This window comes from Limanda limanda, chromosome 20 (genome assembly GCF_963576545.1).
Source record: "Limanda limanda chromosome 20, fLimLim1.1, whole genome shotgun sequence".
Taxonomy (NCBI): domain Eukaryota; kingdom Metazoa; phylum Chordata; class Actinopteri; order Pleuronectiformes; family Pleuronectidae; genus Limanda; species Limanda limanda.
This window is the reverse complement of record NC_083655.1, coordinates 11,914,843-11,935,823: the sequence shown is the minus strand read 5'-3', so window position 1 is coordinate 11,935,823 and position 20,981 is coordinate 11,914,843. Positions and strand designations below refer to the sequence as shown.

At 42.8% G+C, this 20,981-nt stretch overlaps 1 protein-coding gene across 1 annotated transcript; it reads left to right on the top strand.

Annotated features, from left to right (window-relative positions):
* The first annotated feature begins 955 nt into the window (after positions 1–955).
* Positions 956–20,777, top strand: LOC133027276 (polycystin-1-like protein 1). The gene is made up of 50 exons (XM_061094307.1): positions 956–1,493; positions 1,602–2,036; positions 2,409–2,574; positions 2,802–3,041; positions 3,705–3,837; positions 3,918–4,121; positions 4,355–4,536; positions 4,618–4,821; positions 5,329–5,492; positions 5,594–5,758; positions 6,204–6,422; positions 6,703–6,774; positions 6,853–7,032; positions 7,108–7,185; positions 7,773–7,915; positions 8,372–8,492; positions 8,573–8,699; positions 8,819–9,017; positions 9,145–9,201; positions 9,293–9,652; positions 9,732–9,966; positions 10,325–10,455; positions 10,598–10,749; positions 10,859–10,959; positions 11,262–11,460; positions 11,549–11,632; positions 11,753–11,960; positions 12,085–12,191; positions 12,310–12,409; positions 12,492–12,620; positions 12,705–12,878; positions 12,965–13,151; positions 14,043–14,131; positions 14,217–14,647; positions 14,739–14,823; positions 14,944–15,120; positions 15,209–15,327; positions 15,489–15,599; positions 15,688–15,796; positions 15,995–16,063; positions 16,613–16,785; positions 16,895–17,129; positions 17,289–17,393; positions 18,055–18,189; positions 18,515–18,649; positions 19,209–19,430; positions 19,555–19,716; positions 20,054–20,203; positions 20,294–20,331; positions 20,414–20,777. Exons 1-50 carry the CDS (start codon positions 956–958, stop codon positions 20,775–20,777), a joined length of 8,703 nt encoding a protein of 2,900 aa, XP_060950290.1.
* The last annotated feature ends 204 nt before the right edge of the window (positions 20,778–20,981 follow it).

Sequence of the window (20,981 nt, the reverse complement as noted above, 5' to 3'; positions counted from 1 at the left end):
CTATTTTCAGCTGTGTATTAATACACATTTTAATGCATTGCCAAGAATTTACAGCAGCAGGACAGAGTTAGACTGAATCAAAATATACTACAGTGTCCATCTTCATTTGATTACTTAATGTAGGGACATGTGACCAAGTGCAAGAATAGAGCTGATTGTTAGTTGTTTAAAATAGGGTTTTAATTGTGTAGACTATAAATAAAGATGGATGACGTTTCTCCACTTCCTCCCACTGTCCAGAAATAAAGCAAAAAAATCCCAGATACGAACGCTGCCATCTTGCACATTTGGAGCCAGTGTCTTTGCAGTAGCGGGGGATGGAGCTGCAGTGTCTAGGTCCCACCGATACACGAGCTCGACCAGCTGTCAATCCCAATGTTTCACCCCATTTTGAAAGCATCAAATTACAAATCCAAATCGTATTAACTGGGAAAATTAACACTTGAACAAACAGTGCGACTCGAACCATCCTTTGGAAAAATATATTTAACATGTACTATGATCTTTTAGTTATTTTAGCATCCCCTTGGAGGAGGCAGAGTTTATTTCATATACTGCAGCCAGCCACCAGCGGCCAGTCAAGACTATTTGGTTTCACTTTTGGGGAACAGTCATGTTGTCCATCTTTAGTCTATTACTAATGGAGGAATTAACAATAATAACCTTTTAGGCTTTGGCTAAATAAGCACTTGAAAATCAATGAATTGTTCGTTTTGGCTTTGTTCATGGGATTTATCCACAATAGCAAAAATATCAAGTGGAATCAGTTTTTTCCTTTTACCAGTTTCCCATTCGTGTGTGTTTTTGTGCTCATTGTTTTCTTTTCAAATTACGTGGACGTCTCCTCCTGCAGGCAGTTGTGCTTCCTGCTGTTTCTGACCTTAAAGTGAATGTTTTGAGGAATCATCTGCGAGCTGGAGCGAGCGTCTCTCTGGATGTGGAACTGTTCACGACCATGAAGCACCTACTTTTCCTCAACCTCGAGCTCACTGCAGAGTACGAGCAAAGCCACGAGAGCGACGTTGACCTCAGCAGCGAAGGACACGTTGACAATAACAGCCGCAGCAACATGGATAATGATAAAACCCAGAGTCATACAAGGAAAATTACAGACTGGAGAAACAGCACTGATCCAGACTGTAACCATGGCAGCGGCATTCATGAGCCAAATCTCCATCAACACCACAGTGATTTTTATTGTCATGATGGCTCCCACCCCCATCACTCCATCCCTATCCACCTCCTCCACTCCCCCGATCAATCCAGCTGCCGCCTGCACCTCCACCTCCTCTGCCACCTCCCCCCCACAGCAAGACAGTATCACCTCACGGCGTCTGTCCTCTCCGTTCGTCATCCTTCGATAGTGCTGCTCTCCACTGCTTCGCCTCAGGCCTTCAAGGTGTATGAGCAGATCTGTGCCATGAGGCCTTCTGGGAGCTGGACGTCAGCCGTCCGAACGCACGTACTGTTCAGCCTGGAGGTCGTCAGCCTAGGTGGCCGCATGGGGTCGAGAGTAATTTGGACTTTTAGTTTAGATAATAAAGTTGTAATGAACAGGATGACAGAGGAATGGCTCATTAACGTGTCTCTTGCATTAGCAGGGCATTATAATGTCACAGTTGAGGCTTTGAACCCAGTCAGCCGGGCCTCATTCCAAACACACATCCTGGTTCAGGATCCCGTTGGAGAGCTGGAGTTGAGCGTTCCATGTGTGATCAGAACAAATCAGAGACAGGCTGTTTTATTTAGAGTCGCAGCTGGATCCAATGTGACCGTCTATCTGCTGGTCAACGCAACATTACTCTACAGAAACAGCAGCTACGCCACAGGAGAGGAGGTTGCGGCGGTTCTGCTTTTCGACCACGTAGGGACGTTTCCGTTTGAGCTCAGAGCCGAGAATCAAGTCTCTTCTCGAAACAAGAGCGTCAAAGTTTGTGTTGAGGAAAACAGGAAGTCGCCGCCACAAGTTACTGTTGATCCAAACTGGGAACCACCCACCAGTCAAGTTCCCAGCCTGGGTGTCAGTGGTAAGTGGAGTGTTTTTAACTGAGCACTGCAAATTTTTTTTTAAAAATAAGAATTATTTATTAATTATTAATTAATTATCAGGCATTTTAAATAATAAGTTTGGCTTTTATATCTTGTAAATATTAAAAATATTTTTTATATCTAACATGTTTAGGGGACTGATATTTATGAGTCTGTGCAATTTGGTGCCGATTCAAATAAAAATCTGGATCTATTGAATTTAAATGTGGTTTCATGAGGGGACCCTACTGAGTGCCATTCTAGTTTATTACGAGACATCACTTACAGCACTATTTTTAATTCTCTATTTATTAAAATCAATATATATATAATTATGAAGAACATTTTGAACATGTGTGATATCTGTTTTGTTCTAGCAGTGTGGATCTATGCAGTAAAGCCGGCTTATCCCACGAACACAGACGTAACCTTCGTGGCTGTGGCTGATGCACCAGAGCCGGTGGAGTTCATGTGGCACTTTGGAGACTCCGTATCAGTCAGAACTACCTCGAGAACTGTCACCAAAAGATACAACAAAGCCAGCAGGTATGATGCACAGAGAAAATATTCGAGTGGTGCCTTTTTTAATTGCTATACTGGGGTTAAGTTAAGATTATTATATGTATTTTTTATGTGTCAATTACGCTTTTATATCTTGTGTTTCCTTTAACTGAAATCATTTCCCACATAATGAGTGTCTTACCTATCAGGTAAAGAGCTTGTGCACATACAAGATTAAAACTACTCACAATTCAAACCTCTCTTTATTGTAGGTTTGATGTATTTGTGGTGATGTCTGCTGGTCTGGCATCCGTCACCTCTGACCTGCTCCCTCTGGTGGTCCAGAGAGCGGTGAAGCTCAACAGGCTCGTCCACCAGGCCTCGGTGCTGCAGAATCAGACGGTAGCACTGAGCTGCCGGGTCAACGTGGGCACCGACCTCACCTTCCACTGGAGCTTCGGGGACGGTTCATCCAGGCTGGGACAGAGCACGGAGCAGCACATGTTCCACAGGTGAGCCACAGAGCTTCACTTGATTTTTGATGGTTGCATGGAACACTTTCATTCTCATGTAAATCAGAAACATAGTTACTTTCAATATTTCTATGTAATATTGTTGAATTCCATCAATCTTTCTCTATCCGTCATTATTATTATTTTTATTATTGCCACCAACATTGTCATTATGGCCCAACAGAGACAAGCAACCATCCACAGTCAGATTCACACCTACAGGCAATTTAGATTCTCCCATTAACAGAAAAACATGCAAATGCCACAGGGATAGACCCTGGTTATAACCCAGAACCTTCTTGCTGTGAGGCGACCCAATATTAAATTCCCTCTCTCTTAATGAACCTTAGTAATTCACTTCAAAGTGAATTTTACTTTTTTTTTAAGAGCACAGAATTAGTCTCAGTCTCTCTGTCTGTCTGTATCGTTTAAAAAAAAACAAACTTCAATGGCCAATAGTGACCAAGTGTCCTTGGGCAAGATACTGAACCCAAAGATTGCCCCTGATGGAATACATATGCAAAGTATGAATTTTTATTTTTATTTATTTTATGAATGGATCAATGGCCAAACTATACTGTGAAGAATAGAAATAAATACAGCCCATCACTGTATTGTGTGTTTGAGCCTGTGCACATTCAATGGATGTACTTCTCTTTGCAGAACTGGGGAGTTCAGAGTCGAGGTAACCGCCTCTAACCTGGTCAGCTCCGCCTCTCTGAGCAGTCACATCTTTGTTGTGGAGCGACCGTGTCAGCCTCCACCAGTCAAAAACATGGGTCCTCCCAAACTACAGGTACATCACCAGCAGGGCTGTAGCCTCCGAAACATGCAAAGACAATGTAGCTAAAAAATAAAAGCCTCCTCTGTCTCTAGGTGCGTAGGTATGAAGTTATCCGTCTGGGGGTGACCTACGAGACTGAAATTGACTGCGACACATCAGGAGGCCTTCAGTACACTTGGACTCTGTTGGACTCTGCAGGCCGGAGCGTCCGTCTGCCTCGCACAGACACACACAGACAGAGTCTCACACTGCAGAGCCACCTCCTGCAGTACGACACCTACAGCGCCACAGCCAGGGTGAGTAGCTGAGCACGGTCATGCATGGAGGAGGCAGAGTATTTTATTATTAATGTGAAGATATTGTGGTTTGTGATTGTCCGTGTGTGGCTGATGGCCTGAAATTAAATTTAAAGCCTGTTTAGAGGAAAAACATCCTGATAGAGATCTGTATTTTGAGTAGAATTTATATTTGGATATGCATTAATAGTTGTTTTACTTGATTTGACTCCATATCTATGATTTCTCTACAGGTCCAGGTCATCGGTAGTGTGGTATATAGTAACTACAGTGTGAGGGTTCAGGTGATGCCGAGCCCTCCTGTGGTTTTTATCCAGGGTGGCACCAATGTCTTCATTAACAGCGGGAACGCCACCGTACTAACCCTGGACGGGCAGAGATCTTACGACCCCGACTTCCCCAAGAACCTGCTCAGGTAGAAACTGCGACAGAAAGAGAATTCTTTTTGATTTGTGCTTGTTTGGGAGTTTTCTAACATCTTCTAATTCTCTTATAGCTACAGCTGGACGTGTAAACCACTCAGCTCCATCAGCACCTCCTGTTTCAACCAACACGTTTCCACCTCCTTGCCTGTGCTCACTGTTCCTGCTGGTTTCTTAAAACGTGACTTTGACCAGTTCCAGTTCACGCTCATCGTACGCAGCGGGGAGCGCTCAGCTTCCGCAGAGACCTTCCTCACAGTAAAACCCAATCTGATTGGGTGAGTTACATACAATACTCACAGTGTCTCCAATCTGTTTATGGATGTGACTGGTTGAACTGGCAAACCTGTGCCATTCATAGTCAAATCTGGTTGTTCATTTGTGTCCATTTTGGTTACTGCAGCTTGCCATTATCCAAGAGTCAAAGACAGTGATTATATAAATGAACATTTTTGCACAAAAGAGATTGCAAAGAAAAAAAAAAACATGCTAACTGCTAAAACCTCCAGGGGGAGGTTACAAGAGGAATAGACGTTGGCACTTGGACCCCAGCAGGAAGTAGAACACCATGGAAGCAGTTCCTATGAGTTAGGGGCTTTAGATATGAAGGAGATTTCCACCCAGAGTCTAGATCCTGAACTGAGGTGATAGGCTCAAGTCGAGTGTGTCAGGCTGTGATTGGATTGCTTGTGCAAGAAGAGAATCATCGGCAACTGAACTTTCACTGAGTGAAACTAATTCCAACAGATGATTTCTAATGAGTAATGTCAATGTTTCCAAACCAGGAAGTTGTCCGTTTCCTGCCCTCGTTGCCAGGGCGACCAGGTGAACTGGGATCAGTTGTTCTCTGTCGACACCTGGTGTGAAGGCTGTGACGTTTCCCTCGCCCATATCCAATACAGCTGGAGTCTGTTCCTGGTTGACGCCTCCTCCAGACCTGTCATAGAAGGTAGAAGAAGAGCTTAATCCTTAATAAACAGTAAATCTCCACTGTTTTATTAACAAAAAATATACTTTGCCTTTATTCTGTTCTAAATTGTTTTATTCCAGTGCCATTTTGTTCCACAATGGATCTCGGTGCTCCCTCCACAATCATCGAGGATCAGACTGCTGAGACGTCCACCCTGCGTCCGTCTGACCGATCACACGACACCCGAACTGATCTCAGGACCCGTAAAATTGGAGCGAGAAGGCGACATCTTGGCCTGACTGACGGTGGGTTAAAAAAGCTGGTGTGTTATTAAATACACTGAAGTTCGTGGGATAGAAAAGTGGAACCCCAGAGTCTGATTTCAATCTGATTTCAGTCTGATTTCAGTCTGATTTCAGTCTGATTTCAGTCTGATTTCAGTCTTCAGGACAGATGTATCACTCCTTCACTAAACTTGACTTCTCCTCTTCTTCAGATTCCCAGCACGTTACTCCTGTCGGCACAGGAACAGCAGGTTCAGGTTGTTTAGAATATATTTATTTTCATCCTGCTGCCTACTTAGAAATGAAACCTACTCTGAAATATTCCAAGATGTGTAAAAACATTGCAAAGCTTTGAGCCCTGGACATCAATATGAATATAAATATAAATAATAGAATGCAAGGTTAAAGTAACTGTAAAAATGTATCGTTTATGAATTATTTAACATCTTCCTCACTTTATCTCCAGGAGAGGAGCCCTCATATAATTCCCCAGGAGAGTTTCCCTCTGCCGAGCCTCAGCCCTCCACTGACTACCCGCCACTCACCCTTGACAGCAGCGGAGACCTATATTCAGAGCAGTTTGGCCAAAGCGACATTATCAGTGAATTCCCAGTTGACTCCGACCCCTCTGCTGAGTGGGAGTTTTCTTTTCCGGTCCTGGAGGGTGGTGACATAGAAGATCAAGGTGAGGAAGAAATGAAGTAAAACTAAAACATTACAGCCAAATGAGGCAAACAATCAGGGACTATTTAACGCACTTTTACATTTGATTTATTCTTCGCAGATGTATTTACAAAACAAAAGCATTTGACGAAGCAAGAGAAACACACATAGCATCACATTAAAGGAGGGGCAAATCTATTGCTTGTACTTGTACAGTAAATTCAGAAGAGTGCTTTATAAATAATATTCATGTTTTCATATACATGGTCTGTGAGCATGCATTAAAGCTGAGTCTGTTACAGAGTCAGATTACGACGTTCACTCCCCACATGCAGAGGAAGGAGACCCTGGGAGTTCTGCAGGAAGACCCACAGGTGCCATACACATCCGTGTTTGCCTTTGGAGTTATTACCAGTGTGAGATGTTGTGTACTTACTCGTGTGTATTCCCAGGTGTGGATGGTGAAACATTCAGTCCAGGAGAAGACGCAGTGTTCGATCCAGCAGAACATGAATCTGAGGGCAGTAATCTGGTGGTTTCCAGACCCTCTGTCCTGATCCAGGAGCCAACTTTACTTGATTTGCCCCGAGACCCAGTGGCCGGAGACGTTTTCAAGTCCTACACTTACACAGGTAGATTATATAAGAAACTGGTCCACGCACATTCATTCTCTCTCACTCTGTATCTTAAATAATCTTTCTTTGTAGGAATTTCCTCCTCAACGCTCAGGGTAAGACCCTTCAGTCTGAGGCCGGGGAGCAGATACATGTTGGAGGTCACAGCCAGTAAGTTCCAGCAAAGTGTTTTCAATAAAGAACCATGACAGACCTAATACACGGAATCGTGCAATAAACATGAACTTGAAAGTCAGATTCTGTACAGTACAATATAAATCTATAAACTGTCATAATCAATCAGGATGAGCTGGATCCGAACCAAAATTAAAAACAGTTCTTCATTGGGTCAGGCTTCACCTCCCCACAAAATGTATCTGATATCGGTTTAGTTGATCTTCGGTCATCCTGCCAACAAACTAACAAATGCAAAAGAAAACATACAAGTCTTTAATCTCTTAAACAGAGGATCTTATTTGAGTAGGTGGTCCTTCAGTATAGTTTCTAAAAGAATGTGACCATATGCCGCCCAGACCACCTCCACATGTGGTTTGAGTGATCAGATCTAAATGCGTCTTGGTGAGTTCACATCTGCTCTTAAAGCCCAGGACACGTGTTAATGCCAGGTATGAACCAGGCGATAGGTGAACCTCTCACCAAAATGCAGTCCGCCTTGATTTATTTTTCCATTGATATTTAAAAGGATGAAAGTGAAAATCTGGTGATAATCTCATCTGCCTGTTGCCTGTGTCACTCAGAATGTCGGAACAGTTTCGTCGGCCGGACTCAGCTGTTCTTGAACACCAAGCCTGCTCCAGAGGGCGTGAAGTGCCAGGTGCAGCCGGTCGGAGGCACAGAGCTACACACACACTTCAGCATCTTCTGCACGTCAGGGAAAGAGGTGCTGTCACACACACACATGCCAAACACGCTCGAACACGCTCGAACACGTTCAAACACACACACACACACACACACACACACACACACACACACACACACACACACACACACACACACACACACACACACACACACACAAAATAAGCAATTCCCTAATTCCTCACACTTAAAGATTCTCCTGAATGAGTTGAGTGTTTTAGTTTCTGCGAAAGAAAACCTAGCTTCAAAGTTTTCAACTCTATCTCGTGATATTTTTGTTTTGACTGAAAAAAATGGGAAAACCTTTTCTTGGAAATTTGGCTTTGGCTTTATTCTTTCCCCTACCTTATAGTTACTAATCATTTTAATAGTCATGACAAGTTAAAGATTTATATAAACATTTTTCTACTCGGCTTTGAATTTCTTAAATTGTTCGCTGCATATCAACCGTGTGTGTATGTGTGTGTGTGTGAAGGATCTACTGTATGAGTACAGCTTCAGTGTAGGAGGCAGACCCCGTAGGGTGCTGTACCAGGGGAGAGATTTCCAATACTACTTCAGCCTTCCTGCAGGTGACGCCAGTGATGACTATAAAGGTATAAAACACACTATTTTTTTTGACATTTTTTAAGATTTCCTACCAACTAAGTAAAATATTTTATTGTTGTTTCCATAGTAACTATTTATACTGAAATCCGAAGCAGCACATATGGGACGGCCACTAAACCCTGTCCCGTCAGCGTCAGAGTCCAGCCAAGCTTCCTCAGAGACACATCCTCCCATCAGGACCCTGACCTCGAGCTGTAAGAATCCAAAATCACCCGGTCATCACATCACATGAGGATTCAAAGACTAGAAACTGTAGAATTTGTTTTGTATGTTTGCAGAATATTGTTGTGTATCAGTAACTCTGTCTCTCCAGGTCAGCGGCCGGTCTGAGGAACCTGTCGGCTCTGCTGCAGCTTGGGAACAGTCATGAGGTTCGAAACTACGTCAGTGTTCTCACCACCATCCTGAACAGACTCAGCCTGGACGCCGAGATCAACACAAATGCACAGACACTCATCCGCAATGTGCTCATTTGCACAGTGTGTGAGCTTGAGAGCGGTACAGCGGAACAGGTACACACACACACACACACACATACACACACACTTACACTGGACTTTGAACAAATAACCTCTTAATCTCCTTCTCTGTTTGTGTCTTTAAACCACACATATTAACAACATGTGATTCAATCCACAGGAGTCAATGTTTGACAGCATCTGCACTTTAAAAGACCTTTTACAAGTTTCAAATCAGGTTGGTGGAGGATGGCCATCTTTTATCAGGACAAACAGTCACTAAAATAAAGAAAGACAATGCATTTGTTGACTTGTTTTGTTCTGTTTAGGTTTCTTTAGCAAGTGTCAGACACGTGACACTTCACATTCAGACCATCTCAGACCTGTTTTTGGAGTCCAGCGCTCCAGTCCGATATCATCTGGACCACGAGACCCTTGACACTCTGCTCGTCCTGCTGTCGTACGTCCTGCAGGCTGCTGTCACAGATCATGGCAACACACCCGAAACACCCAACAAGGGCAATATCACACAGGTACTGGAGTCAGACCCAGTAAATACCATTGCGTCTCCCAGGAGCTGCATACCAGCATCATCCAGTGACCCAATCAGACAGGGAGGATCAATTTCAGCAAAGCAAAGGACACGGCTTGTTGATGATATTCTGCAGACTGCCTCAGACCTGATGCTGGTGAGTGAAAATAAACCAGTTTTGTTCATTCTCTTGTTTCTACCTCGCCCAACTCTTGTCCTTTCTCTTTAATTTGCAGAAGTACATTTTCTTGCACAAGGTCCAGCAGCACCGAGTCAGCACAGGCCTCATCTCCTTATACGCTGCCAACCAAAACCAAACCTCCCCGGTCATCAGCAGCGGCTCAACCACCTTCTACCTGCCTCCTTCTCTGATCCAGCTTTTGTTTGTGCATGGCAGTGGAGCAGCAGAGAGCACGCAGCAGGAACCATGCATGATCAGCGTGTTGACCACGCTCAGCCTCAACCCTTATACTTACGCTCACAGTCCCACACAGGTGAAAGGCCATTAAAGTTCCTCTGCAGCCATTTATTACAGCTTCTTTCTTACATTACATTTCATTTAGCTAACGCTTTTGTCCAATGACTTACAATCAGTGCGATTAACAAAATCTACAAGTTGACAGGATTGGTTTCTGATTGGTGTCTGACATCACAAACTCTGACTGTTTGGCATTTGTTTACTGCAGTGTTAGGGTGGGAATACTCAGCCATGATGTTGACTGGTTATTTCAACCAAAATATGTTTTTTTACTTATATAAAAGACACATTGGGGACCTTTAGTTTTTTGAGTGTGGGACTTACAGTAAATTTTAAGTGAGTCTCTCCTTCCCTCTGGTGATTTACAGCTCACTGGACCAGTGGTTGACTTGAGTCTGTACAAGTGCAGCGGGAGGAGAAAGATCCCTGTCCGTTCCCTCAATCAGCCAATCAGCATCGAGCTACAGCATCCACCAAGAAACGTGAGTGAAATAGTTTGGACCAGTTGAACAGATGAAAATTGGTGACCAGTAACGTGATAAAATATTAGTTATTAAAGAAAATAATGTATGAAGTGATTGTTGAGCCTAACCTCACCAACACATGATCACATCTTTACTGCAGAAGAGCTCCGGGCGTGAGTACGTCCTCCTCCGCAGCCAGGTCAACTACCACAGCTTCAACATCACCAGGGAACATCTGCAGAAGGTCATCCAGCTGAGCGTGGCGTTCACGCCACCGCCAGACAGAGTGTTTCCCATCATGCTGCTCTTCAGGTAGATTATTGTTTTACTGGTATACGCTAGTAGTAAGAGCAACATAATAGCGTAGTTTTTGAGTGAAAGGTAAGAATACGAGACAAACCAAGATGCTCTGATGTGACAGGATGTTCGAGAGGCCGACTCCCAGCATGCACCACCTGCACAGGACTCATCAGTGGGAGAGCAACAACATACGTATCACTCTGCCCTCGTCCTACCTCAACGGTAAAAGCTTTCTTCTACTTTCTGTTGTTTACATCTCTTAAGTGACCATTCCATTAGGTCTATATGAAATTAATCATCCATTCAAACACATTCAATGAATCCTCTTTTAACATTGTTTGTATACAATTAGGAAGTTAAACAAGACTTGAGGAGATGATAATACAATATTAATATCTAGAAATAAATGTTAATTATGAAATCAAAATATTTTCTGTCATGAGTTAAAAGACAGGGATGAGATAAATAATAAACACATCCGAGAGTTGGAGTATTTGTGTAACACTCAAATCTCCCACCTCCAGCTGCAGGGGTCGGTCACCTGGCTCTGCTGAATGCTCATTTTGGGAAAGAGCGAAGACACAAGCAGCTGAGTGAAGAGATCAGCTACAGTCTCACTGTGGTCAGCAGTCAATGTTTGACCTGGGATGGCCACCAGGGGGCCTGGACACATCTGGGCTGCAGGACACAGCAAGAAGACACAACAGCTGCTGTCAACTGCAGGTAAGACATGGACATGAGACCTTCACAGAGATAAACAAACACTGACACTATTGATAAGCAACATATTTTTCGCTGTTTTTTCTCTCAGTTGTCACCAGTTGAGGCCTCTGACCGTGGTGCAGCACCAGATCCAGACCAGACATGACACAGCTGATCTGGACCCGTTCCTAAGGTGACCTCATCCTCCTCCGGTTTGAGTGACATATTTAAATAAACAGAAAGAAAACAAATGTTGGGTTTTTCAAAACTTGTCGTCCTCCTGTGCATCCTCTCTTCCTCTCCATCTCTTCAGTGTGTCCCGAGATCTGACTGTGCTGGTCGTCATGGTGCTGTGTGTGTGCCTGTACATCCCCGGGCTGGTGGCGTGTAAGAGAGCTGACGGCGTCTCAGAGAAGAATGGAAGAGTCCATTATCTTTCTGACAACTCTCCATTGGACCCACATCTTTATGCTGTAACCATCCACACTGGTGTCTGCTCTGCAGCCAGTATGAGCGCCAAGGTGACGCTGTCATTTCTTCTTAATTCATCTTCAACAGCAGCGATACTCATATTGTATTTTACTGCACATAAATGTTGGAGGGTGGGAAAAGTCCAGTACTTACTTGTGTCTCTATGTTAATCAGGTGTACATGAAGCTTTACGGTGAAGATGGGAGCTCATACACAAGAGAATTACAAGTCCCAGGATGCACTCTGTTCAGGAGAAACTCTAAGGACACATTTATACTTAGGTACATTTTTTGAAAAGATACAAAATACAGCATTTTTTTAGGGTGTACATATAAAATCAATGATACACATTTGACTACTTAATGCTACATAGTGTGATCTTTGTCTGTGACACCACAGTGCAGCAGACAGCCTGGGCTCCGTGCGGAGGCTTCACATCTGGCATGACGGCTCTGGACCTTCCCCGGACTGGTACCTCAAACATGTGGAGGTATCTGAGGTAAGGAACACATGCTCTGTGTTTACGGATGTGTTCTGTTTTTGGACCATCAGGATGGCCTGTTTTTCTACTTTTAACCCAGGTGACCAGTGAGCACGTGAAAGGACGCGTGTGGCTCTTTGTGGGTCAGTGCTGGTTGGCCGTGAACAAAGGTGATGGCCAGGTGGAGAGAACGCTGTGTGTTTGCACCCACGGAATAGGCTTTGCTAAGGTAGAACGCTCATGCACATCTGAACACTCACACTTTTATTCTCTACTCACACGTGACCCTGGGTCTCCATTTGTCTGCTTGCAGATGTTGTGCTTTAAATTATCCGACTTCTTGGCCGACTTCCACATCTGGATTTCAGTGTACTGCTGCCCCTGCCCTAGCTTTTTCACCCACACTCAAAGACTCAGTGTGTGTCTGCTGCTGCTGTTGGGGTATGCATGTGTCAACGCACTCATCATAACTCAAATAGACGAACAGGTAATTTTCTCATTCAAAGTCAAAGTTCTGAATTTGTTATATGAGCGTCTCCCCTACAGCAGTCATTTCTAATCCCTTGTCCACAGCTACTGATGGAGTTGGGTATTCTCGATGTATCCGCCGTCTCTGTGACAACAGGACTGCTGAGTTTGGTGGCAGTGTTGCCAGGAGCAACAATGATATCTTTTCTGTTTCGACTGCATGAGGTCAAGCTGACAAGGTCAGGAGTCCAACATGCAAAAGGCAGAAAGACTGAGAATGCTGACCTTAAAGGTGAGGTTTGGACTTCTGCACAGAATTCATCCTCTTTGTCAATGTTATATGAACATGAATTTCCTTTCTTTCACAACTTTTCTTCCAAAACACCATTAGAGCTGCAGGTCAACAGTCAATTAGCTTTAAAAAACATAAACATGGGCATAAAAACCATTCAACCACACATAAAACATATGAAAAGCTAGAAACGCATTGTTTAGTTTATTATTTGTTTATTTATTAATGCTTATTACATTCACTTTGTTTGCTAGCATTAGCATGGCTGTAACAATAGTGATACATTCAAACACCTGTTTACAGGTAAATTATAACAGCATGGTGATATAACACACATTACCTGGTTCCCTCTACAGCTCGGTGCTCAATAATCCATAAAACTTTACAACAAGTCTTTCCGCGGGTACACAGACAATCACCTGCTGCCTAATCAACTTCCTGTTTCTGCGTATTGTGCTTCTCTGTCTGCGTTAATTGGCGGTTGGCGTATCATCTTATAGGCACACTATAGCCACCTTCTGGACTGGAGGGGTGGAGTATATGATTGGCAGCAGACAAAACCAAACTAGAATTGAATTATTTTCTACAGTCCTGTCTCTCTTAAGTAGTTCATTAGAAGATGATGTGTATTACTTGATGTATTTTCTAACAAATGTTATATTGTAATATTTGTCTTTTTGTCTATTAATCTTGATATTAATTATTTTCTTTGTTCATTATAAAGTTCCCCTTTTGCCAAACGGGCTTCAAAATAAAATACCCATAACGTCAATAAAAAGGCATTATCAATAAGAGTTATTTACACCCAACTTTATACATTATTCCAAGTTTAATGAGATATTTTTCCTTTTTTTATCGCCCATATCTCATTATTGTTTCGTCTCCTAACAGATGCTCTCCCACCAAATCACAGTGGGTTCCATCCCTCCTGGAGCCGTCTGCAGCGGTGGATGCAAGAAACCTGGAGGAAGAAATACCAGGTCAATGAGCATCCATTTTTCTTTCTTTCTATGTCTATGGGCATTTTTCATCCCCGATCCTCACCTTTCTTTTTCTGTGCTGCAGGGAACAAACTTGCTCCCAGTGTCCAATGCGATGCTTGAAAATAAAGAACCTGAAAACCAACCAGATGTGATGGTAAGAAAGGAGGATGGTCCGGCAGTTGAGAGCAGCGTGGGACTAGCGATTTGGAATTTGTCGCTGATTTCAAAAGGGGATAATGATGATCGAGCTACTCTGGGAAAAGAAATTCATCTTTCAAGTGAAAGTAGCAAGTTTTGTGGAACCCAGAAAGATGTTTTGTCTGTATGTATGAGAGAGGAAGATCAAGACAAGAAGAAGAAAGAAGATCCTCAAGGAAACCGTTTCCATGTAATGAACAAACTGAACAGAAGAAAAGTTGGACGAGGGTCCCGGTGGTGTCAATCATTGGCCTGGACCCTCTGTCTGCTGCTGTCCCTCTCCTGCCTGGTGCTCTCTGCGGTGCTGGGAATGAGGTAGTAGCTGTGTGATGCCTTTAAAGGGATTATTGCTGAAATATATAAGAGATGGATTATTGATTAACTGGGTCTGTGTGTGATGTGTTAGATTCAGCAGCAGCAAGGTTCTGCTTTGGATCCACTCCCTATTTTTCTCCCTGGTTTCTTGCATCTTCTTCATCCAGCCGGCCGCGGTAAATCAATAAATGAATAACTACCTGTTCTGGCTACATGCATTTTGAATAAATAATCCATAACCCTACTTTAAAATGAATGGTCTTTGTAATGAAGATATACTTCTTTTTCTTTTCCAGATACTCACCGTAGCAGTGATCGTCTCCTTTCGGTACAGAAACAGAACCGACTTCCATACTTTCTCCGAAATTAAAGAGTTTGAGATTCAACTGTGCAGCCACGGTGGTGCTAATCGACCAGAGGAGCAGTTCAGACCTCCTGCTTTCCCTCAGGACACAAGCTCATACCTCGACAAGGTAAAAACCCCAATCTGTTTACTTATTTACATCTGTTTTGTTCTTTTCCAATGAAACATCTGGTCAAGTATTTCTGATTTATGGACAGCTGCTTGCTGCTCGTCAGCGAGCTCGCTACCTGCGTCTTGTGCGGCCGCCGGCTCAAGCAGAGCTGAGGAGAAGTCGTGGGAGGAGAAGAAGAGAGACTCTCATCCATGACACTCTCAGGTGTGTGTGTGTGTGTGTGTGTGTGTGTGTGTGTGTGTGTGTGTGTGTGTGTGTGTGTGTGTGTGTGTGTGTGTGTGGGTGTGTGTGTGTGTGTGGGTGTGTGTGTGGGTGTGGCCACCTGTTTATACGAAGAATTATTCATTTTTTCCTTTGTCATCCAGGGATTTGTGCATCTGTGTCTCCATGATCGCCCTGATGCTGTGTGTAACATATGGCAGCTCATTCAGTCACCATCATCACCTCAATAAAGCTGTCAGGAAACAGTTTATACGGTAACACACACAAACGTACACACTCACACACACAATAATAAGATAATATATTTCAGGCACTCCAAAATCGTGTTTTCTCTTACAACAGGAATGATGATAATGACTTTATGTCCATAAAAACACATGAGGACTGGTGGAAGTGGACAGAGACCAGTCTCCTCAATCTGCTGTACAAGAATGCATCAACAAGATCTGAGGTAAAAAAATTGCTCAAATATCTTTAGACGATCGTGTGTCGTGTGAGCTGGTGAAACAGTTCTGCTCTCAATCTGTCAGGAATTGTTAATTAGCTTGACCATGTGTGCAAATCTAATGCTACCCATTAAAAACGGTAAAAGATCTTATTCTATACTTGATCAATATAAATCCCAACCTAATGGTTTGGTGTCATTCAGCAGTCACACATCCTGATGGGAGAGCCAATCCTGTGGAAGTCAGAGGCATCGAGCTTGTTCCAGGAGAAGGTACGTGATAAAAAGAGGGATGTGTGACCTCATGAAAAATATAGTGATGACATAATGATTCGAAAATGTACACAGTGAAAGTGATAATATTCGTTCCACAATATATAAAGTATGTTTTATTATATGTTTTATAACAGTAGTTTAAGAAAAAGCATCCACATCAGTCTCGACTTGACTATTATTTCACTGATTTCAAGCAAATAATAAACTAAATTCTATTCACTAACTATCTTTCACTACCCTCTCCGGTAGGGGGCACTCTTTCACAAATATACAGATGAGTCCACTGGTGAACTCCATGCGTTTTCAATGTAGAGTGTAGATTTCCTTTAAAATCCACATACTGAACTTTAGTTTTAACATCAAAATCCAGTTTGCAAAAGAGCAGCAGTAGTTTTAGGCTGTGAATGATGATGAATGTGTTTTTAACCTGACCAGTTTTTTTCAAACGTAGAATACATTACTTTACTGTAACTTTATTGAAGTTATCAAACAGTGATGATTTCCGCAGTTTTATTCAGATTGTGTGTTCTGTGTTTGACTATTCAGGTTCCCAGTGCGACTTTTATACCAGGACTTCTTCGCTCATTCTTCTCAAGGAGCGGAGCATCCACTTACCCTCACTCCATTGTCATGGTTCCCACGGCAACGGCCCAGGAGACATGCGGTCGCCTGGGCTGCTACTCGGGGTCGAGTACTACAATTGGCTTAGGTCACACGAAGTGAGAGTTACACAAACACCCACATGGTGGAGGAGGTCTCTGAAATAATTTTCTCATAGGAGCAGGTATATTTCATCCCAGTGATATTCAGTGTCATCATCATCATCAGGTCGGAGGCCACATCCAAACTGAATCTCCTGCAATCAGGCGGCTGGTTGGGCAGACGGACGGTGGCCCTGAAGGTCCAGTTCACCTTGTACAGCCCTGCACCCAACTTGTTCACCAGTGTGACCCTGCTCACTGAGCAGAGCTGCACCAGTGTCCTGGTGCCCTCTGCTAAAGTGCAGTCTGTCAGGGTGTACCACACTCCTGCTGTGTGGGACTATGTTGTTATGGTGTGCCAGGTAAAACACTCCATTCCTTTTTATTATATATTATTATATTAGAAATTGTAAATCGTAAAGAAAGAAGGATTCTAAAATATGACACATCTCGTCATATTTTGGACCGATTTCTGTCACAAGCCTAAATATGTTTTCATGTTTCCTCTTCCTCCTCTCCAGCTCATCTTCCTTCTTCTGTCTCTACTGCAACTCTGTCTTCAAGTGTGCGCCGTGAGGCAGCAAGGGCTGATGGGATACTGGAGGAGACCCTGCAACTGGCTAGAAGTATATAACCCATACAGCACTTATATCCAATCAGGAAATTTGAACCATGTCACATTCTAGATACTGTCCACTTGATGAAATAACTCTAAATATGTGCACATGGTCTGGCCTTCTTCTATATGAAGAAAAATAATTTGATGACTGTAAAAGCATCAGTAATTTTTTATATAACTGGGATATTTATACGGAACAAAAAGCCTGACAAATTGTGGCTGATCATGTTCATCCTCTATTTAAAGAATTTATAAAAATGCCTTCAATGCTCCATAGAGCTTTCACGGCAACCAAGAACATTTAAAAAGACTCTTTCATACCAGATGCAATAATTCATAACCAACATTCCCATTAGAACCATAACTGTCATTGTTGTATTCTAAGTGTTATTTAAATTACATTTTACAGGCAAAAAGAAAGATAATAATTCCCAGATAATAATCAGACTTAAATAGCTGGAACACATGCACACACTCACTCGGCCCTGCACCGTGCAAACAAGTTCACTGTGACCGAGCTGCAAGGGCAAACTAACCTGTAGCTGTTAAACCAACACACCTCTTAAGTAAACCACACAGAAATAAAAGTACCTGAAGGTCAAAGCACAGAGCAGAGGTTTTAATATGAGTGTGAAATAAAGAAATATACCTCCCTCTCTCTTTTTCAGCTCACTCTCCTGATAGTGACCCTCGTGTATTATGTTTATTACATCTATCACTCCGTCATCATCCTGGAGGCTGTGGAGCTGCTGCAGAGACACAGAGGACATGTGGATGTCAGCTTCCTGGCTTCTTGGGAACAAGTGAGAAAGAGACTAAAAACAGAAAGCAGGGAAAGAGAGAGATAAGAACGTTCAAAAGCATTTCATTCCTTGTCCTGTTTTAATTTATTATAACACCCATGAAAACTGCAAGGGCCATTTTATTTACAATCATTCTGAGTAGTTTTTTGAGACACATTGTTCAATTTGTCTAAGGTTTGTTGTTTTTGCTAAACACGCCCTTAATAAATGCACAAGGAGAATCCAACTGTCAGGTCCGGTTGTGTGAGTGAGAGATCACAATGTGAGTAATTAAAGAGGAGAGCGATGCTTTCCAGTGAGGACAAATGTGTCTCTGTCTCGGCAGGACGTTCGTGCTCTGCGTGGCGTTACACTTTTCCTTCTCACCCTGAAGTGTCTGACTGTGCTGAGTGTGAGCAGGACCTTGGCTTCCTCTGCTGCACTGCTCACTCGTTCACTCTCCAGCCTCCTCTGGCCAACGGTAAACACAAAGAGAAACAGCACAATGTATTAAAGTATAAAAATATTAATAAGTAAACAAGCTAAATGAATATAATCGAATACAAAAACAGTAACGACTTAAAGATAAGGAAATGTAAACAGTAGAGCCTGACCAATATGGATGTTTGGGGGCCAATGCAGATACCAATATTGGGGAGTAAAATATATCAAATTCTAATATATTGGCCATTATACACATATTTACAGTTTAACCAATAAAATGATAACACAAATACAACCAATTTATAAAAATATAATCAAGACTATATTTTTTCAATATAATGTGAACATAAATGTATATATTATCTGCATTTATTCCATAAAAAACATATCTGCACAAATCAGCAATCATTAAAAAAGATACTTATATATCAGTGAAAGACTTATATTGGCCGAACGATATATAGATATAGACAGTCAGACCCTCAATGTCCCTGCATGCTTATATTTAAAAAATATTCACCCTTCTCCTAAATTGTGGATTTGATTAGATCCTTATGCTAAAGTCCTTACACATACTCACCCTCATATTGTCCTAGGTTTCAGGTCTGATCCTGTTGGTGGCGCTGTCCTGTGCTGGGAATCTTCTGTTTGCACAAAGCCACTGGGCTTTCAGCTCCATTCCTCGCTCCCTTCAGACTCTGCTCTGTCACTTCTGGGCCCTCAGACCCACCAGGAGCCTCCATCGCCTTCTCTCTGGACGAGACTTCCTGTACAGTGGAGCTATCTATCTGTCCTCCACTGTGATGTGGACAGCAGTGGTAAATATGTAGAACATTTATACACGCAGAATCATGAATGAATAGAAAGAAGACTGGCTGCACGGACTCAGTGGAAGAAACTATCTGTCAGAGTCGAGATCACTGTTATGAGTTTTTGTTGCAGGTTCTTGGTTTGGTGTCCGCCTTGGTCAGAGTTGCCAAAAGATCTCAGAGCAGGCGGGACGTCTTCACTGCTGCAGAATTAGCCCGCTACCTGAGACGGAGGATTTCTGAGGTCACTGGGCAGCGTGAACTCAAATGGATTGATGACCACGTGGAGAGCAGAGTGAGGAAGAAGCAGCTTAGGCCTTTAAATCACAATTTCATGAGGTTCACTCATTGGCTGGGTATAAAGACAGACCACACATCACCACATCCTCCCACCTCCATATCCAACCTGATCTCTGAGTTTTTAGTTTGATCCATGTCCCATCCACTAACATGGAGGAGCCAGGAGTTAGGACTTTTACTGGAGCCAGCAAACAGGCGCCAATCAAGGCATATTGGTTTCACTTTTGGAGACTGGCATGTCGTCCATCTTTATATATAGTTCATTTAATGTCAGTTTTGAAAAAGTGTGGTGAGGGTAAGTGATTGACTCTCTGAACTCTTTTGTTTGTCAGACTTACTACCTTGAAGAGTTTGAGAGCCTGGTGGACGAGCTGCTGTTCCGACTCAACGCTCTCTCCAACTGCCTGCACCACACGCTTCCTCCGAAACACCATCAGGACGCGGTGGAGCAGAGTCCCCTACAGGAACCCTCCAACACACAGGTGAGTCAGCCTCATATATCAAACACGCACCACAGTCACATGCTGCGCCTACACCCACACATACTGTACATCTTTGTGTTTCTTTTACAGGACTTTGTGAGAAGACTTGTGGCACAAGAAACAATCAGGTATTTACATTTGTTCTTAACACAATATTTAAAAATCATAAATTACAAATGGAGTAATGTTTTTCTGTCACTGCATTACCAGGTCCAAGCTTGAGATGCTGCAGCGAGGAGGCCAATGGAGAAATGATCACTCCTCAGACATTGTTTTACCATTTGATAATCTGCAGAAAACTGGAGAAAGTCTTGAAGAAAATCTAAATGAGAGAAAGCTACAGACTTTTTCAAGGGGACAAAACTGCCTGTCCCTCCCAGATTCGACATCACTCATCAGGATATGGACAGAAGATGATCTGGAGAAGCAAGCACAGAGTAAAACTCGGGCGACCCACACAGAGGTGGTGGTGGAGGTTCTGGTGCACGAGGAGCCTGGAAGTTCAGAGGCAGAAAAACAGGAAGGTGTAGCAGGTTTTCAGGCTCAGACACTGCGAAGTAATTCAAATTATTAAAAGTCTTAAAAGTCTGCATTGTAACTGAAATAAATCCTGATCCTTTATGAGCAATTAATGACTTTGTGACTGATTAATGAACAATTCATCATTATTTTATATGAATCAAATACAAGCCTTTGTGATCAATAAACGAAATTTTTTAGTTTTCAAGCTTACAAGACAAAACAAATGATAAAAGCAAGTAAAAAATAGTTAATGTCA

Bases quoted from the DNA above. Each gene is read 5' to 3' on its own strand.
- LOC133027276 (XM_061094307.1), top strand. From the start codon at position 956: ATGAAGCACCTACTTTTCCTCAACCTCGAGCTCACTGCAGAGTACGAG. The intron at 4,537-4,617 runs GTAGAAACTGCG...ATTCTCTTATAG, and splicing joins TTCCCCAAGAACCTGCTCAG to CTACAGCTGGACGTGTAAAC. The intron at 14,648-14,738 runs GTAGTAGCTGTG...GTGATGTGTTAG, and splicing joins TCTGCGGTGCTGGGAATGAG to ATTCAGCAGCAGCAAGGTTC.